Genomic DNA, 20,392 nt, shown 5'->3' with positions numbered 1-20,392 from the left:
TTACAAGATAAGATAGCGAATTGAGAGAAAAATTTTCCTCGCCACCAATCACATACCACTCCGGCAGGACTCGAGTCGATGTGGGGTAACGAGACTCTAGTACCAAATGTGACAGTAAAGATGGTTTGTCGGCGTCGCGCCAGCATGAATGCGGTAGCGCTGCCTCCGAGCAGGAAGGGAGGAGGAAGAAGATTGGAGTTTAGTGTTAATTCTGTTCATTATCCTCCTCCACACGGGCTCCCATTATACATTGTTGGCAGCTGGGCTGCAATGAGGGCTCGGCCCACACACGCTTACATGGCCTCCGGCCCAGATACTTAGTATCATAAGGCTGTCCACAATGGCAAGAGCAAGAGCAAATTTGCTCTTGCCTCGTTTCCCACGCCCTCTCTGTCTACAGTGCCAAACAGTGTATCTATAGTGCCAAACAGTAGATTTACTCCTCCATTTCCTCCTATCGCTGTGGACGGTCTAACATCTTTCTTTTGCTGCACACCAACAGCAAAGTTACTGCCTTGGTTGCAACGGCGGCCGCGCGCACCACCAGCTCCGACCTGCTCGCCGTGTGCGTGCTCGCCTCATGACTGCTTGCCGACCTGCTTACCGTCGCCTTGTTCCGTGTGCGTGCACCCGCGACACAGCTCGCCGACCTGATGCTAGCGGACCTGCTCGCCGTTGCTTTGTGAGTGCTCGCCGCGCTCGCCGTCGCCGTGTGTGCTCGCCGTTGCCGTGTGCGTTCACGCCGCGTGACAGCTCGCGGACCTGCTCTTCGTCGCTGTTTGAGTGCTCGCCGCTCTCGCCGTCGCTGTGTGTGTGCTCACCGTTGCCGTGTGCGTGCTCGTCGCGTGACCGCTCGCCGACCTCGTGGTCGCGGACCTGCTCGCCGTCGCCGTGTGCGTGGTCGCCGCGTTACTGCTCGCGGACCTGCTCGCCGTCGTCGTGTGCGTGCTGGCCGCGTGAATGCTCGCAGACCTGCTCCTCGCTGCGGCTCTGCTCGCTGTCGCCGTGTGACTGCTCGCCGACCTGATGCTTGCGGACCTGCTCGCCGTCTGCGTGTGCGTGCTCGCTGCGTGACGGCTCGCCGTCGGCCGTGTGCGTGCTCGCCACATGCCTGCTCACCGAGCTGGTCGTCAGGAGGAGAAGTCCTGTCAGAAACTGCTACGAGTAGAGTAGTGCACACGACTCCTGATTAATTCACACGATTAACACATGTTGATTAGCAACCAACCAGCATCCAGTGTCTCGGCCCTTGGCCTGCGGTCGGCGACTAGACCGCCTTGCTGCTACCTTCAATGCTGCGATTCATCGTCTTGCCTTGCTCAACCTTCCGCTCCTGGATCGGGTGCTCACCATGCTCTATTTCAGTGCACTGATCATTGTAGTCTATAAAATATTTTCAAACAATATTTCCGTGCCTCGGTGGCCGAGTGCCGCCGCGCGCACCTGGCCGCCAAGGCCTCGCTGGGCTCCGCGCGGGAAAAAAAAAAGGTGTGGACGACGGGTGTAGGGAAGCTCGCGTGCGACCCCTCTCGATCCGTTGCCACGTGTCCGCAGAATACATCGGACGACAACTCGATTGCCAGGAGCAGAGAACACTCGGCTCCAAAATCCAAATACTACACGCTCCCGCCGGTGCCTACGGCCCCGCGTTGCCGTCCCTGCCCGGCGCCCTCCGGCCTCGTCGCATTTGTATGCCACTAAAAAATTTCACTCGCGTCTGTATACTATCACATGAATTTTCTTTTACATACACGTCATTTTGAACAATAGAGGAGGCTAACAGAGGTGCACAAAGACAATTCAACTCTTCTGCCTTCTAACTCACCGGCCCAACGAAGCCTTCGAGCGTGCGCTGGCCGCGGGCATGTCGCGGATGCCGCACGTCTGGCACATGTACGCCTCTGCGCTCCTGGACGAGCGCCCACCTGCACTCCCGCGCTCTCGACCGTGCGCTCCGCGCCCTCCCCCGCACGCAGCCCCGCCGCTTGTGGCCGCTCCTCCGTCTCGCCCACCTCCCCGGCTGCCCAGCCCCGACCGCCCCCGGCGGCTGCAAATGGGCTGAAAATAAATTGGGCTGTAATGGCATCATCCTGGGTTTGCTCAGTCCAAATCCAACTTAAATTAAATTCTCCCAGATTTAATTCTACGCGCCGCGCTACACACCCATTGCACGCAAATAAAGGACTTTTAAGAGGAACAAAATAAACGGCAGTGACTCCTGATCAAAGAAAATAAATGATAATAACTCCTGATTAAAGGAAATAAATGATAGTAACTCGTGCCATATTTGATCCAGCCATCTACCACTATATAAGCATGGCCAAACAAGCATGGCCAGTTTTGCATATTAGTGCTAGATTTTAACTTTGACCATTGTTTTCTCGATTTTCCCAGCGAGATGCATGAATATGCCGGGCTGCACTATTGAAAAGTGCCAGAAGTTATGCATATCACTGGGGCACGTCAATAGTTTCGCTTATGATTATTGCCCCAAGGAAGTTTCAGAGTGCCGTTGTGTAGACTTACAGTCAACGGTTTGATTGTCGGTGGGGGCTTATTTCTTCTTTTTCTTCCTCCTTCCTCTCTTTTTCTTCTTCTTCCTCACCTCATTCACAACAACATAGCATTTTTTTCCAAGCAAGTTGGGGTAGGCTAGAGATGAAACCCGAAAGAAAAAGTTCAAGATTCAGGCACATTGATAGCTAGTCTCCAAGCGCTCCTATCCAAAGCTATCTCTTTAGAGATATTACAATCCTTAAGGTCTCTCTTAACCAACTCATCCCACGTCAGTTTAGGTCTACCTCTACCCCTCTTTACATTATCGACCCGCTCAAGAACCCCATTACGCACCGGCGCCTCAGGAGGCCTTCGTTGGACATGTCCAAACCATCTCAGCCGATGCTGAGTAAGTTTCTCCTCAATTGGTGCCACCCCGACCCTATCCCGAATAACTTCGTTCCGGACTCTATCCCTCCTTGTGTGCCCGCAAAACCACCGCAACATCCGCATCTCTGCTACACTCAGTTGCTGCACATGTCGCCTTTTCGTAGGCCAACATTCAGCACCGTATAACATCGCCGGACGAATTGCTGTCCTATAGAATTTGCCTTTTAGCTTTTGTGGCACCCTCTTGTCACAAAGGATGCCAGAAGCTTGCCGCCATTTCAACCAGCCAGCTGAAATTCTATGCATAACATCTTCATCAATGTCGCCATCCTTTTGTAGCACCGATCCTAAATATCGAAAAGTATCCTTCTGGACCACCACTTGCCCATCTAGACTAACGTCTCCCCCCTCATGCCCAGTCGCGCTGAAATCGCACATCATGTACTCGGTCTTGGTCCTACTAAGTCTGAACCCTTTCGACTCTAACGTGCGTCTCCACAGCTCTAACTTCCTATTAACCCCTGCCCTACTCTCGTCAACTAGCACCACATCATCAGCAAAGAGCACACACCAAGGGATCTCACCTTGTATATCCCTTGTGACCTCATCCATCACTAAAGCAAATAAATAAGGGCTCAATGCTGACCCCTGGTGTAGGCCTATGTTGATAGGAAAGTCAGTGGTATTGCCATCACATGTCCGGACAAACGTCGTCGCATCCTTGTACATATCCTTAATGAGGGTAATGTACTTAGTTGGGACTTTGTGCTTCTCCAAAGCCCACCACATGACATTTCTCGGTACTTTGTCATATGCCTTCTCAAGGTCAATGAAGATCATGTGCAAGTCCTTCTTCTGCTCCCTATATCTCTCCATCAATTGTCGTATTAAGAAAATCGCCTCTATGGTTGACCTTACAGGCATGAACCCAAATTGGTTTTGGGTCACACTTGTCACTCTTCTTAGGCGATGCTCGATAACTCTCTCCCAAAGCTTCATCGTATGGCTCATCAGCTTAATCCCACGGTAGTTAGTACAACTTTGAACATCGCCCTTGTTTTTGAAGATAGGTACTAATATACTTCTCCTCCATACTCCCGGCATCTTGTTTGACCGAAAAATGAGATTAAAAAGCTTAGTTAACCATACTATTGCTCTATCTCCTAGGCATCTACACACCTCAATGGGAATACCATCAGGGTCCAGCGCTTTACCTCTCTTCATTCTCTTCAAAGCCTCCCCGATCTCTACCTCCTGAATTCCCCTCACAAAACTTCCTCACCTCATTCATGGCCAAAAAATGTTGAAGGAAGCTTTGGGGTGTGCGCGCACCCCCCCCCCCCCACCCTGGATCCGCCCCTAGTGTTGACAACCAAGCTTTTATGTCAACCAATCAATAAGAGAAATGTCAAAATAAATTTGAATGAAGACCCTGTTTATCCAAATACCAAGTTTAATTTCTCTTACAATTCTGATTCAGTTTTAGTTTTAGAATAATGGATGAATGCCATGCAGTATGTTAAAATGTGCGAAAGAGAATAAAAAAGATTTTCCGTGTCACATCTATGACCCATCATTCTCTATCATTTTTCACTTTCACTTACAATAGGCTCCTTTTATTCCGCAGGCATCTTCAGCGTCTTTTTTATTTTTATATTTTTCGAAAACATTTTTTACAGAAATATAATTTCAATATCACAATTTACAGTTTTGTACCCCTACCGCCCGACAGGGGGGCGGCAGGGGGCCTGCTGCCCATCAGCGGGGCGGCAGGGACTTATATGTAAATTAAAAAAAAATTATTTGCGCGGACGCCCTTGGCGGGAGCCTGCCGCCCCCCTGCCGCCACTCCACTGGGTGGCAGGCTCCCCCATGATGTATAAAAGGGGTTCTCTCCCCCTCCCCCCTCATTTGCTTCCCACGACATCCAGAGAGCGGGAGGGAGAGAGGAGGGGTGAGGGAGGGAGTTGTAACGGCGAAGCCCTGCCGGATTTTGGATCCTAACCGCAGGTAATAAATATTTCTCAACTTTCTCGATCTAAATTTATTGTATGTTTAATTCTATAATTAGTGTCTGCAGCAGTAATGATATTTTAGCGATTTAGGTAATATTTTTAATATAATTTAGATAGAATTAAGATTAGTTTTTAGAAAAACCAATTAGGTTTACCAACAAATTTTGTGGTATTGATTAGTTGTTTAATACGAGAAAAAAAATTCGAGAAATAGTCAGAAATTGTAGAAAATATTAGAAAAGTATATGAAACATTCAGATAAATTGTAGAAAATGCAGAAAAATTTAGAAAATATTAGAAAAATATATTTATAAAAATATATTGTAAAAAATTGTAGGAAATACACGAAAATGTTAGAAAAGTTTATGAAAATTTAAGATAAATCGTAGAAAATGCAGAAAACTTTAGAAAATATTAGTAAAACATATTTATAAAAATATATTGTACAAAAATTGTAGGAAATGCAAGAAAATGTTAGAAAAGTTTATGAAAATTGAAGATAAATTGTAGAAAAATTGTAGAAAATGCAGAAAACTTATATTTTTTTATGTTAGGTATGGCCGGAGATACGCCAGCTCTACTTGACGGAGTCATAGACTCGTCGCACCGGTCCTTTCTTGCAATGGTTCAGCGCGTGAAACTTAACGTGCTGCGTCCACGTCCACCAGCGGAGTTTATTCCTATTGACCCACGATGGGTGCCCAGGTGATATGTCGTCGGATTATGTTTTTAAAAATACGTTTGTTTCGTATACATTTCGTACATAATGTACTTACCTTTGATCGTTCTATTTTTCAGGTTGAGTGAGGCTGGTCTTCTTACTATAGGTCGTCTTGCTGAGAGTGGTTCAGTACAGTTGGACAGGTCCCTACTGACGGCTCTAGTTGATAGATGGAGGCCTGAGACAAACACCTTCCACCTCCCTTGTGGGGAGATGACACCGACCCTACAGGACGTTGCGATGCTGCTGGGTCTTCCTATCAGTGGGGATGCCGTAGGGCCTCGTGTCGTCCCGCCTACGTGGTTGGACGATCTAGAAGAGCGTTTTGCAAATATTGACATCGCGATTGATGTAGAAGAGCACCCAAAAGCAACAGGCCCTGCCAAGGCATGGATCCTCCAGTTCCAGGTACATACCTTGTTTTGTTACGATTAATGTTAGAGTTATGCTTTTGACTAGTGCAGTTATGGTTTTATTTTATAATTGATCTCGTACTCATAAATGTTCATCTTTTCTATGCAGCCCGACAATTTGGCACATGATGCTGATGATGATAGCGTCACTCGATCCCTTGAGGCATACCTGTTGTGGCTGTTTGGATACATAATGTTCAACAACTCACATGGGGCCTATGTGGATAGGGTGCTTGTGCCTTACGCACTGGAGATCGCAGAGGCAGCTGTGGAGGAAATGCCTCAATACAGTTGGGGTGCAGCGGTACTTGCAGCCACGTATCGTGGCCTCTGCAAGGCATCGGTGCAAAATAAGCACAATGCAATTCTTACAGGATGTCCAATTCTGCTACAGCTTTGGTCGTACGAGAGGATAGCAATTGGTCGCCCGCTTGTCGACCACTTACCGTATGAGCTGGATATGTACGGTGACACCGAGGACGATAGGCCCACCATGGGGACTCTCTGGTACGCTCGTCAGGTACGGAAATGACTGCTACTCGTACTATTCTGTTGGCAATTCTGTGCATATTATTTCTTATTTGTACATATTATTTCTTATTTGTACATATTATTATTAGTTTTGTGCAGAAGAGGTGGGCCCACGTACAGTCTCGTCGGGCCTATCCTGATTTTCTGGCTGAGTTTGATCGGTTGACACCTGAAGACGTCGTGTGAGAGTCCTACTCCGAGTTGGCTATAAACACTCGTGCACCGATCGGGATATCTTCGGTTTGCTTTCAGGACCAGGCCTTTTGGATGACAACTACAGCGTTGGCCTCGACCTCGTTTCCTTATGGTCCCACACAGCAGCAGTCTTCCCAAGCACCTTATTGGTCTCAGCAGCATTATCCAGGTACGTGAGGATACTTACTAACTTTCTACTTTGAAGCCAACAATTAATTCTCAGTCCATACAGGTGATGCACACCCACCTTACCAACCTCACGGAGGGACTCAGTTTAGTACCATGGCACCAGCTGCAGGGATGTCATTTCAACCAACACAGGCACCACAACGACCTTTCGGTAGACATATAGTCAATATCTTAATTTCAATTAATTGTGGTATCAAGTCTAATTCCTTTTGTATTTACATATAGTATCACAACAGTTAAATGATGCTGGACCTTCTTCGTATTACCCTACGACGACAGCAGAAGTAACGCAAGGTAAATACCTAATCTGTAGCCCGAATTTATCATGTGCTTCTTATCTCTATGAATATTTTAAATAATTTGAACGGTTTACATGATCGCACCACCAGGTTCCTGATATGGGTCATTCCCCGTATCCACCACCACCAGGTACGTATGATGAATATATACCAAAATATATGACTTATAAGACGATGATTAAGATATCTTAATTGCTACTGTATAGGGCCCACACAGGATACCTTTGAGGCGAACTTCGAAGATTGGAGTCGGTTATTTTCTACACCTAACCCGCAGGCCGATACTACCTTCCAGACACATGTGCCCAACGGACGTCCAGGTAGAGACGTAGGGCCTCCAGAGCGACACACCTACTCTACAGACCACGTCCACGCTCAGCGTAAAAGAGGTCGACATGGCCGGGGTGGCCGGGGTGGTTAGGATGTGCTTCTAGCTGTTTCTGTATTTTTATTATGGACATGTCATCATGTTATACTTATTTCGTTCTCATACATCACCTATTTCGTTCTCATTTGCGTATGTGTGTGAATTGCTAGCTTATACTTTTCATATTCATATTTACTAATAGTTTTAATTTGTATCCATATCTAAAACATATCTAATGGCTATAGCAATTTGTTGGGGGAGCCTGCCGCCCCCCTGCCCGGCAGGGGGGCGGCAGGCTCCCACCAAGGGCGTCCACGCAAATAATTTTTTTTTAATTTACATATAAGTCCCTGCCGCCCCGCTGATGGGCGGCAGGCCCCCTGCCGCCCCCCCTGCCGGGCGGTAGGGGTACAAAACTGTAAATTGTAATATTGAAAATATATATCTGTAAAAAATGTTTTCGAAAAATATAAAAATAAAAAGCATAATGCCACAGCAATATAAAGAAGGAAATAAGGTATTGTATGTAGTTATTTACAGCTGGAGATGCCGTTCGCATTTCGCAACTCACAGACCTTGAAACCAGCAAAACCATAGCCTCAAGCTTTTTATGTTTTACTATGTATACAGTTTGTAACTTCTTGATACAGAGATCATCTGTGCACCATTAGCTTGTTATATAGCTAGGATTTGGAACATGTAAAATCTATGAAATTTTGCAGATCGATTAGCTCGGGAATTGGACTGCTTGCAGTTGGCCGTCGATCCAAAAGACTCAATCCGGTGGGAGCTGCCAGCACTCACCAGGTACGTAGTACTCCGAGAATCCAAAACAACAATCGCGGACTACAGCACTTCGTGGCGCGCGATGCTACAGCCGGCAATGCGCTGTCCGTATCCACCCACGTGACAGCAGTTCAAGCATTGATTTGCTTCATCTTTTCCTTTTCTATATATTCCCTATGTGTTCCGTACTGGCTGCAGCTATCATCATTTTTTTTCAGAATTTTCTTTTTTTTTCTACTATGTGTTTCTCTAGAGAAATTCTTTTGACACAAATTTTAGAAGAATTATACTAAAAAATTATATTAAGTATTGTGCTTAGAAGTTGTATGATGAACTTGTACGTAAAAAGTTGTCAGAGAAGTCTTCCTAAATATATTTTCATAGAAATTGTGTTGAAAAGTTATCTCGACAAATATTTTTACAAGTATGACAAACTTATGCATCAAAGTTGTGTGAAAAATTTTCGTAGAAGTGTTGTATGACAAACTTATGCATTCAAGTTGTGTGAGAAGTTTTCATGGAAGTTATGTTCAACATTATCATTTAGTAAGGAGGCTGAAATAAGTTATGCGTAAAAATTTGTACATGTCGTGTTAAAAAATTATCCTAAAAAGTTGGTTAGAAAAATTTATGCGTAAAAGTTATGAGTATCATAAAACGTGTGCTGAAAAATTATCATCTAATAGTTATGTTAAAAAAATATTATCTAATAGTTGTCTGGAAAAGCTCAAAAGTTATACATATAAGTAGCTTTCTAAAAATAGAAAATCATGGGAGAGAGAAACTTTCCAAAAAAGGAAAATCAGCCGCTGTCCGAAATCGCGTTGGTTGCCGTCCCGGCGCTCGCGCGCTGATTAGCTGAGCCCGTAGTACTCTGAGAAGACAGTCGTTTCCTAGGAAACTTTAAAACTTTTGCACCGACGATCGTTGCTTAAACTGCAGACCAAGTTGATGCATAAAGAGTCCCGGCTGGGTGCTAGTTTAAGACCGCGTATGTATCTTCAGGCTTTTTCCGCGCGTTGCTCATCGGAGCACATGAGAGGCGCGGCACCGAAGTTTTAGAGGTCGCGGTTGTCTCTCTCATTCTCACGCAGCTCGCTTAATGCTCTGCGTGTACCGTGCATTACATGCCCTCCCTTCCCATTGAATATACTTCGCAAAAGGAAACGGAGCATTATCCCTAAACCAATTAGCCGGATCCTGAGAAGATCAAACTGACCGAAACCCGTGCCGGCCTAGTGGCCCGTCAGCTTTAGCAGACGTCCCCTTTCCATCATCGATCGCCTACTTGTTTCTCCCTTCAGTGCAGAAGGCTTGTACTCCACTAGCAGGCGCCGGCCGGCCGGGCCGAATCCCATCCAGCTCCGTCCCCTCTGAAGTCTGAACCCTGTCAAGTACCAGGCTACTGCTAGAACGGAGGCGACGCCTTTCCTTTTCGTGCCCGCCGCTCCGGGCCTAAATAATGTGTCGCAGCACGCCGGCCGCCGCCGCACGCGGAGGCGGAGGTGCGCCGTGCCTTTTCCTCATCCGCAATCCGCGAGCGGCGAGCGAGCCATGGCGATCGTGAGGTAACGCGCGCGCACCGGCAGAGCGGAGCCATACCATAGGTCCCGTCGTCCCCCCCCCCCCCCCCCACCCCCACCCCAGCTAGTGCGTGGCGCCGCTGTATTGCAACAATGTGCGGAGGAAAACAACTGAAAAAAACAATGCGGCCGGAGAAATGTTTATAGGTCAGCCTGCTGGCGAGCTGATCGTCAGTTCGTCACCACTTTATCTGAGCATTATTTTCTTCTTTTTTTCCCGTATGGTATACAAGTGCAAGGTTGGCTCGAAGTTTGAAACAACTAATACAATGGTTTGGTCGGTCTCTGCGCGAAGACTCTGTGGCATACAAACAATGATTTGATTCGAAACCTATGTACATCTACAGGCGTGCCCCTGCTGTATGTTCAGGCTGGTCTTATTCCCTTAAACCCCGAGGATGCGACCATGCGAGGCTGTGGGCGCATGAGCTCCTCCTCGGAAATTAATCCAAGTTTAGTTACAGGATTAACCATACTAATGCAATGGTTTGGTGCAATAACCAGGGTAAATCTTATCGAGCTCGTCCTGTCTGGTGATTCCGTCGTCCTGGTTTGGGGGATATGTCGAGATGCTTATGATGCCTTGGCTGTCTGGCTCCCCGGTGACGGCGCCTCGACGTCAGTGTCCGGTTCGTTCAGCGGGTGCACTTTCGTCGTCATCTCGGCCTCCCCCTTCTTGTCGTCATCGTCGTCGTCGCCGTCGACGACCTGCTTGAAGTTGGCGAGGGTCGCCAGCTCGTCGACGGCGTCCACGACGCCCTCGACCCTCGCCGAGATCTCCACCAGCAGCGACGCCACGGTGAAGACGGGCATCGTGTCCACCAGGGGCGTCTCCGCGGCCAGCGCGGAGGGGAGGGACCGCATGTCGCCCTGCAGCTCGTGCACCGCCGTGTCCATGTCCGCCGCCGCGAAGTCCAGCGCCCGGGAGGCCGTCATCGTGGCGACGGAGCGCGACGCCTCCCTGAGCACCCGCGCGCACCGCGCGGCGACCCGCGCGCACGCGTCGCGGAGGAGCCGCTTCGCGTGCTCGGACGCCTGCGCCTCGGCGGCCGCGCAGCTGGCCAGGGCCTCCACGCAGTAGGCGCAGGCGCGCATGGCGGCGCCGACCTTGCCGTACTGGGCGTAGGGGTGGCGGAAGCCGAACCGGCCGTGCGGCGGCTCCCACCGTGCCAGGTTGGCCTGCGCGTCCTCGGACGCCTTGGCGTTGAGCACGCACCTGTACCCGGCGGACTTGGCCTGCGCGGGGCGGCGGGGCCCCGCCGCGAAGTAGTCCTCGACGCAGCCCTCCAGGGCGTCGGCGAGCTTGTCCATGTTGCGCGTGGTGAGGAGGTGCAGCTCCTGGCCGGCCCACACGGGGCAGATGAAGACGGCGACGGCGAGGGACATGAAGATGCCGATGGCGATGGTGGAGAGCCGCTGCTGCGCCAGCGCCGCCAGCTCGTCGACGCGGTACCCCGAGACGGCCACCAGGCTGTAGGTCAGGATGAAGATGGTGATGCCGTAGTCGAACCGCGCCTTCACCGTCGGGATGAACCGCGAGAAGGTGGCCGCCGCCGCTGCATGTTTTCAGTTGGTTCTAGCGTCAGCGCTGCGCGTTCATGGTGGCCTGTCGGTTTCAGCAGGGACCAAACAAACAGCTCGCGAGAGGATCGGATACGTAACGTACCCAGCAGAAAGAGAGAGCCAGTGAGGATGTACGGCTCGAACTGGCCGGTTTTCCCCGCCACCCAGTGCACGCCGAGCGCGAGGACGCCGGCGCTCGCGGTCGCCACGGCTCTGTTGAAACACTTGTACACGCTGCCACCTGCTCACGTACGTGACAAAGAGAATCAGCAACCAAGTCCAATCACACATCCATGCCATGCATTTGCATGCACGCTGATTGTGTCGTCGCCAACTCTGCAAAGCTGCAAACTCTGAAATAATTAATCTCTGAAGAAGAAGAAGAAACTGGCGGTCGACTCACCAACAGTGTACTCGAAGACGACGACGACCGTCATGATGGCCCACATGGCGGCCCCGCCGACGCCGTCGTACAGGGGCCTGGAGTAGTAGAACACGGAGACGAGCGCGAGCGCGAGGGCGACCTTGAGCCCGTGCACCGCCCTCCGGGGGTCGTCCTTCCCGATCCTCCACACCTTCCCGGCGAGCCCCGCCACCGCGCTCCACGCCGCGGCCGCGCGGGCGAGCGCCCACGCCCACGCCCTCGCGGCCGCGCCGGCCTCGTGCTCCACCGCCACCGACGCGCCCTCCGGCACCGTCACCCGCCATTCCAGACCACCCTCCGGCGCTTCCCTCGCGGCGGCGTCCATGCTGCCCGGCAGACGAGCGCGGCTGCCAAGACCGGTTGGGTCCCTATTGTAAGCGCGCGGGGACGCAGCGGCGGAATGTGACCCTGCCTCTGCCTGCAGGGTTTGTGTACTAGTACAGCTACGAGGTTGACCTCTTCTTCCTCTCTGCTCGCTCGTTGCTTTTGCTTCAGTGGCCGGCCACACTTGCAGCTTCCTAGAGAGGAATGGGAGGAAGCCCGAGGTTTCTTGGCGAACGACCTGCTCGGCTTGGAATGTTGGGAGAAATCTGGAGATCGAGTGGTATATATATATAGCAGGAGAGACATGGGAAGGTATTGGACTTTGACTTGGGGGCTAATGCTGGTGGCAGGGGTTGGAGGATGGAGAAGACCAACCTCGCGCACAAAAGCCGCAGGGCTGAGTCCAAGTGCAGAGCAGCCACACATGCAATGCATTTCTGAGAAAGGGGGATTGGCGATGACAGAGGAAAAAAATGCGCGCGAGTGGATCGGCAATAGGGCACTAGTGTGTGGTGGTACGTTCAGATAGGGTGCGATTTCATTTCATCATCCTGGCTAAATATATGTTTGTTGGCCACGAAGGTGTGGGGTTTTTCTTTTCTAGTTCCTGGTTGAGAGCGGTTTTGATGGGGGAAACGTTGCTGGAGGGCCTTGTAGTGCTTGGCGATTGTGGGAAAGAATGCCACTCCACATTGGGGCCGGAGCGAAGCGAATGGCAAAATGTAACAAAATGGTCATGGATGGTTTGAGTACTTGTTAACCGCAGAAGTGGAAATGTATAGGAAATGGGAAAACAAGGTCCTGCGTCAAGAGGCCTTGGCCATTTCCAATCTTTTAATGCCTGCTTCCATCAGATAATAAATGGATAACTGGATGATGGTTAATAGCTAGCGTGTCTCACTGGTTTTTATTTCTACTTTTAATTCCTGCTTACACAAAACAAGCATCAGAAAGTCAAAATGTGATAATTTTTTTCTGTAACACGACACGCACCTAGATTGGTAGGAGTTATCAGTATCTTACAATAGTGTACGTATTGGATTGCCTGCAAGCTGCCAGCACCTTCCGCATCGACTGTAACAACCTCTCATGGGCGAGGGTATGTAGCAAGTATCTTTACAATAGTATCTGGAGCACTCGTATCTGATTTCTACGTTTGACAGTGGACTAGACAATTCAGTATCACGTCCTTTCCGCATCATTGACTAGTAATATATATGAATTTCCGAAACAAATATCGTCATAAATGCTACACCGAGAGCCCTCTCCATTTAGCTCCATCTAGAGAGCCCTCTTGTTACTTTTATAAATACACACAAGAAAGTAACTCTGCCGCACTCTCCGGCGACAGGCGGGCGGGACAGTCGGCGGTGGGGTTGCCGCCGGCCGCGGGCTGCAGCAGGGGCGAAGAAGGATTCGGCGGGTTAGGGATTTAGGATTTGGGGGTTTGGCAGTTTTTATGACCGGCGAAGTTAGAGGGATGACCGGAAGGCCACCGGACCGGCGGAAGCGACAGCGGCGGTTTGTGGGCGACGAGGCCGGCGGCGCCAGGGGAAGGGGGGGTGCATGGTGGGGGAGGCCGATTGGGTGGTGCCGGCAGCGGCAACTGGTGGAGGCGGACGGGATGGGAGAGGGGGAGGAGAGGGCAGTCCTTGCTGGCGTCAGAGGCGACACCGGCGGGTGTGGCTGGCGGTGGGGTGGGGGCACTCACTAGAGATTTGGATGGAGAGGGAAGGGGAGGGGAGGGGAGGAGGGAGAAGAGAGTGTGGTCCTCGCGGGCGTCGGATGCGATGCCCGCGAGGTGGGTGGCGGAGGCAGGGGCTGGTGCCGACGCTGCTAGGTGTGCCGCTAGCGAGCGGAGGCGGCGCGACGGCGGAGGCTGCGATGGGTGGGCTGCATGCGGGTGGAGGCGTGTTAGCTTAAACGGAGGGTGCTCTTGGTCCCGTTGCTTCCAACAAATATATGAATTTGCCCCCAAAACTTCTTCTCATCCACCGTCACGAAATGTTGTAGAGTTCCCAAAGAAATATATGAACTTCCCCAAAATCTTCTGAGAAGAAATATCCCTTGTTAATCATACTCTTCGTCTTCACCAAGTGTACGTCCATGCAAACAACATACACGTGACGAAAAAAAATGCCCCGGAAAAGCTATAAACAAAAATGTATCGACAGAAACTGCGCAGCCATACAAATCTGAATCGAGAGGTCAGCCGGCTCATCTGCTTGAAGAAAATGTATGCACTTTGGATTGAAGAGAGTCCAAATGCAGGTGCAGGCGCAGGCGCTGTTCCTCTCCCAATCATAGCCAAATTGGATTTTGGGAGCATATTCGGAGGTCAGGTCATAACACAAAAGTGCAACGAAAAAGCGGAGAAGCCGCTGGGTCGTGGATCCCGTGGTACTCTCTGTACTTGCTCTACGCGCACTGCGTGCTATAGCCGGTGGCTTAGCCATTTGTACCTAGCCAGCAGTCACATTTTTGTAGTGGACGCATGCACGGCTGTTTCCTACTACTCCCCGTTCCCTTTGTTTTCCTTTCCTTTCCCATATAGAAAATGAAAAAGAAAAGAAATAGCTTACCACGATACCTCTTTCAGCGTAAAAAGGAAATTCTTTTGGAAAGGAGCGCACAAGGAATTCCCGGCCAGTGATATTTCTTCACATGAACCTTTTTTTTTTACGGAAAGCGGTTGTCTCGTCTAGCCGTTCGCCGGAAAGCGGTTGTCTCGTCTAGCCGTTCGCGTCAGTCGTAGCCGATCGAGGAGTGGGCTTATCAGCAGCAGCGTGCTGGTGTTCCCGTCAGATCGATCAGCAGCAGCTGGCCATGAAATGGAGGCGAGCACCGAGCAAGAGCGGCAATTATCAGGGATTCAGGGTCGCGCGCGCGCGCGTGCCTAGCTTGCTCAGCTAGTGGCAGCATGCCGCAGCTGTAAACCAACGGCAGAGCGACCCGGCCGCCGGAGTGTATCGTCCTATCCATCACGCGCTAACTTCACCTTGCGGCCGACCGGCGGCGACGGCCCGACGGCCATCTCCTCCTGCACTGGCCGTGGCCGGCCCTCCGCACCAGCATGCACCGGCACGGCGGCGTGTCGGCAGCGAGCATCGCCGTACACCCCTGCCGCGCTTTCTCGTACACGCATCTCGTCCTCACTGGCTCTTTCGGATCGGAAGCAGCAGCAGTAGTCGCCAGTCACTCAGTGCCCAGTACAATGGTGGTGGATGGCGCACAGTTTCGAGCACTCCGATGATAACGTACGGCGCGGCGTCGCCGATAGGGACGCCGAGTCACCTGAAGCCGCCGAAGACCGATCGTGCGTGCCGGCGTGCCGATCAGAGTCGCCGTACCGAGAGCCCCGGCCGGTTGGGGTAAGTGCTTCCGACTAGACCTAGCCATGGGCCACCCGACCCGAACAACCCGACCTAACCCGCCCGAAAAAAAACCGACCCGACCCGACCCGAGCTACGTGGCGGGTGGGCGCGGGCCGTATTTTTTGACCCGCAACAATCAACGGGCCGGGCACGGGCCGTGATTTTTGACCCAAAACCCGACCCAACCCGAAAAACCCGACCCAAAGGCCAAAAAAACCCGACCCGACACGCCCGCGCAGGGTGCACGGGCCAACCCGACCCGACTCGGTGATAGGTACGGGTCGGGCGCGGACCGTCCTATGCGACCCGTGACCCGACCTTGACCCGACCCGAACCTGACCCGACCCGACGTTTGCCCAGGTCTACTTCCGACCGGCCGGGGGCGGGCTTGCCGGCTTGGTGTGGCATCAGAATACGGCCGGTGAGGTCGACCGGAGGATGGAGCCAAGCACGGCGACGATGCTGGAGCTACTGAGGATCAGGTTGTTGCACGTACGATCGATCGGTCACTTTGGCCTTGTTTGGATGCGCGTTACAATCCTAGCCCTAGAAGAGAATCTTTTCCGTACGAAGGACTGAATGAAGTCTATTTGCAAAATCTTTTTAGGGATGAGTGTAATTTTTCGCGACGAATCTAATGACGGTAATTAATCGATGATTAGCTACAGTGTTGCTACAGTAACAATTCTCTAATCGCGCGGTCAAAGGCCTCATTAGATTCTTCAGGGTCACTAGCGCGGGGGTTATGGAGTTGGTTTTGTAAGCTGACTTTGTCTGACACCGTAATAATCGGTCAAAATATCATTATTCACTAGCGCGCTACCAAACCAAACGGGACATTTCTTCATTTCTTGGCAAGACGTCTCTCGTTGTGGTGGAGTCCACGATTGTACGTGCAATTGGTGCGATGGCCGTGCAAGTGATGTGTACCAGCTAGTACAATGGCGTCAAAGTGCCACACACCACACTAGGATCCTGTTGGGTTTCCCAATCATACCATAGCACACGATTCCAGAGAAAAGAATCTCACATATATGGAGTACTAAATGAATTTTATTTGCAAAACTTTTTCACGGTTGGGTGTAACTTTTCACGACGAATCTAATGACAATAATTAATCGATGATTGGCTACAGTGATGCTACAGTACCATCCTCTAATCGTGCGGTCAAAGTCCTCATTAGGTTAGTCTCGCGAAGTAGCGCAGGGTTGTGGAGTTAGTTTTGTAAATTACCTTTATTTAGTAATCCTAATTATTGGTCAAAATTTTTGTACTACTTATGCTAAAAAACCAAACAGGCCCTAGGTCACTAGCTAGTGTTTTGTTGGTACTACCGTACTAGAAGATGCAACTGTTCCTAGCTTTACAGTGAAATGCGTTGACACGCCAACGGGTAGATCAGTAACACCTGGGAACGCGCGCAGTGTGGTGCATGCAATTTGTTGCTTGCTACAGTTAGCAACGCACTATAGCGGTGCTCTGACTGTGTTTTTAAAATTTCTCTATCCAAACTTCACTATTCACCTCATGTATGGAGCATTAAATATAGTTAAATAAAAAAATTAATTACACAGTTTTGATGTACACGACGAGACGAATTTTTTGAGCCTAGTTAGGTCATAGTAGGATAACAATTATCACAAACAAACAAAAAGTGCTATAGTGTGCTATATTGTTCGATGTGATTCTTTTTACCATCATTTTACGGATCTAAACACAACCTCTGTGGACTGTACTAATCTGTACTGTGATGTTAGGGCTCGAACATTCTTTTCGATTGGATGGGGACGTTCCAAAGGTATTACAGCGGAGAAATATTCTCTGGCTTTGTTTGGATGTGCGCTAGAATCCTATCGCTAGAAGAGAATTTTTCCCGTATGAAGGACTGGATGAAGTCTATTCGTAAATTTTTTTTAGGGATGGATGTAATTTTTCGCGACGAATCTAATAACGGTAATTAATTGATGATTAGCTACAGTGATGAGCCCTTTTACAAGGTAGCGGTAAGAACAAATTTTTTTCAAGGTAGGAGTTGGCATGCTTTGCTACAGCAGAAGAGTTTTGTTCTAGATGGCACATAGATGATGTATCCAACCTTAACAGTACTAGCTCCATTTCAAATTGTAGTTCGTTTGACTTTTTTTACTCTAAGCTTGACTACTCGTCTTCTTCAAAAAAAATTATGCAAACATTATCAAATTTAAGTTATTTTTGAAGATCTTGTTTTGATAAAGCAACCTATGATAAAAGAATTGATATTTTGCACAAATTTTTAAATAAGACAAATGATGAAACATGGGGTAGAAAAAAAATGACCTATAATTTGAAATGGATGGAGTACCTCGTAATTTATAAGCTGGTGCTGATCTAGTGACGCGATAACGCTTGGCTGTATTCGTCCACGCCGAAGAGGAAACGGAGCGAGGATTTAACCACACGCACACCGGTCCATGTGGTGACAATGCTTGTTGCGTGCATGCAGCGTGCGCCTACAAGTTGGACGGAGTCGGACAGATCATGGGCCAAAACTTTCGAGGCATCAGTGCACTGAGTCACTTGACACTAGGAGCTAGTAGTACTAGTACGTGTTGTGTTGCTTTGTTCTCGTGCTAGCTGGACGCTGGCCATGGATACGGTGTTCACCACACCACCGGAATCGAGTAGTTTGCCGTGTGCCGTGCATAGGGCACACGACAAAGCCTATATTGCACACGGCAAAAGTTTTGCCGTGTGCAACACTCGGCAATGCTCACACGGCATATTTTGATTAGTAAAATGCTCATGGTACACGACAAAATAAATAAATAGTAAATAAAAAAAATTAGGCCCGGCCACTGCCCCACCGCCAGCCGCACCCCGCCACTGCTCCCTGCCGGCCGCCGCACGGTGCCACCACCAACAGACCGCCACCACTGGAAGCCGCTGCCGCCGCCGCCGCCGCGGGAGCCATCTCCCCCTCCACTGTCGACGTCGAGCACCGGAGGAGGAGGTCGTCGCCGTCCCCCAGCACGCCCTCCTGGCGGGGAAGGAGGGGAGGGTCAGCACGTGGTGGCCGGATCCGGCCTCGCCGCCACGCCTAACAGTGATGGTGCGGCCACCCGCCGGGGAAGGAGGGTCCGGGGCCGCGCGCCGGATTTGGAGGAGGAGCAAGGGCCGCCACGCCGCGTCGGAGGAGGAGGAGAAGGGGCCGCCGCTGCTAGACCTCGCGCCGTGCCGTCCGCGGCCGTTGCCGGAGCTCGCGCCGCGCCGTCCGCCACCGCTGCCTGAGCTCGAGCCGAAGTTCACGCGGCGCCCTGCGGGCGGTCCCGGTAAGCCGCCGGTGCTCCTCGCCCCGCCGGTGCTCCTCACTACTGGTGAGGGGCGAGCGGAGGGGGGAGGGGAGGGGAGGCATGGGAGGGAGACGGCGAGCAGGCAGGAGAGCAGGGGGCGGCGGCGGATCTGAGGGAGGAGGGGGAGGGAGGTGGCGTATCGATCTGAGGGAGGAGGCGGTGCGGGTTAATAATTGTGGGTAGGTGGCGGTGGGGGGAGTTGTTTGCCGTGTGCCACAGATCTGGGCACACGGCAAATATTTTACCGATTGTTTTTGATTTGATACACGGAAAATATTAAATTTGCCGTGTGCTCGAAAATTTACACACGGCAAAAGTCTGGACACACGGCAAACTTACCGTTTCCCGTAGTGCCAGCTGCCATGTCTGATGTCTGGGCACGCGTTGGAGGCCGCCGCTAATCTGAGGTGCTCGTGAGCTGGGATGCACGGACTACCTCATGGCAAGCAGTGGTGGCAAGCATGCGTATGCATGCCTTCTTTATTTTCATCAAGTTGCTTCTTCTGCGAATTAAGTTCTACTATTATATTAGTTCCTCAACCCGTGCTCTTGCATGAGCCATTGACTCTATTTTCTATATACAATCGTGAGAAGCGGGTAATATTTTATAATTACAAAGATATGTGATTCGGTTATCCGATGTAGATCTAGGGGATACTAAGATGTGTCATTATTAGATCAGGGGGGGCGGTGCCACGTGTCAGAGGTATGACACTATATGCCTTGGCAAGTTGGCATACCCCCTTAGGTCATTAAGTACATATACTAAAGGGCCAAGATTTGGGGCCTCCTCATGAGTCGTGGCCCCACGTGGGGCCCGTGCATTGTTCATGCGGGTCCCGCATACTATTCACGTGGGACCCACGTGGAGCCCACGTACTATTCAGGCGGGACCCACGTGGGGCCCATGTACAATTCAGGCGGGACCCATGTACTATTCAGGCGGGACCCACGTGGGACCCATGTACTATTCAGGCGGGACCCACGTGGGGCCCACGATTCTATTAAGTTAGTCTTTTTATCTTAAAAAAATATTTTTCTTCCATTATTTGACAATACAAAATATATTTAACTACTTCCTACATACAAAAATAATAACTAAACTTTGTATACTACATTTACATGTGGTAGTTGTACTACTTCTTGGGTTTTTATTTCCCTCCGTAAATCCACAAAATATAATTAAAATGTTCATTCATTTCTAATCTTACTTTTTTTCCCTACTAAAGTAATTAAACTATACCTACTGACACAAAAAAATTCCTAAAGAAAAATTACATGTACATCTATACTACAATGCTTGAGATTGGGGCACTCTCAGACACAAAACTACTATGCCGCTTTACTGTAATTTTTAGATCTAACTCAATACATCGATACGATAATGCTTCGA

The 20,392-nt window shown here is 50.3% G+C and overlaps 1 protein-coding gene and 1 long non-coding RNA gene across 2 annotated transcripts; one reads left to right on the top strand and one right to left on the bottom strand.

Moving 5' to 3' along the window:
* Positions 1-7,285: 7,285 nt before the first annotated feature.
* LOC120657465 lies at positions 7,286-7,763 on the top strand. Its single transcript, XR_005668193.1, has 2 exons — positions 7,286-7,379; positions 7,456-7,763. It is a non-coding gene; the product is annotated as an uncharacterized LOC120657465 (long non-coding RNA).
* A 2,393-nt stretch (positions 7,764-10,156) lies between these two features.
* Positions 10,157-12,567, bottom strand: LOC120712344 (aluminum-activated malate transporter 10-like). The gene is made up of 3 exons (XM_039998108.1): positions 11,952-12,567; positions 11,652-11,789; positions 10,157-11,541 (listed from the first exon to the last, which is right to left on the bottom strand). Exons 1-3 carry the CDS (start codon positions 12,295-12,297, stop codon positions 10,559-10,561), a joined length of 1,467 nt encoding a protein of 488 aa, XP_039854042.1. The 5' UTR covers positions 12,298-12,567; the 3' UTR covers positions 10,157-10,558.
* Positions 12,568-20,392: the final 7,825 nt, after the last annotated feature.

This window comes from Panicum virgatum, chromosome 1K (genome assembly GCF_016808335.1).
Source record: "Panicum virgatum strain AP13 chromosome 1K, P.virgatum_v5, whole genome shotgun sequence".
NCBI classification, from domain to species: domain Eukaryota; kingdom Viridiplantae; phylum Streptophyta; class Magnoliopsida; order Poales; family Poaceae; genus Panicum; species Panicum virgatum.
This window is presented reverse-complemented; position numbering and strand designations above follow the sequence as displayed.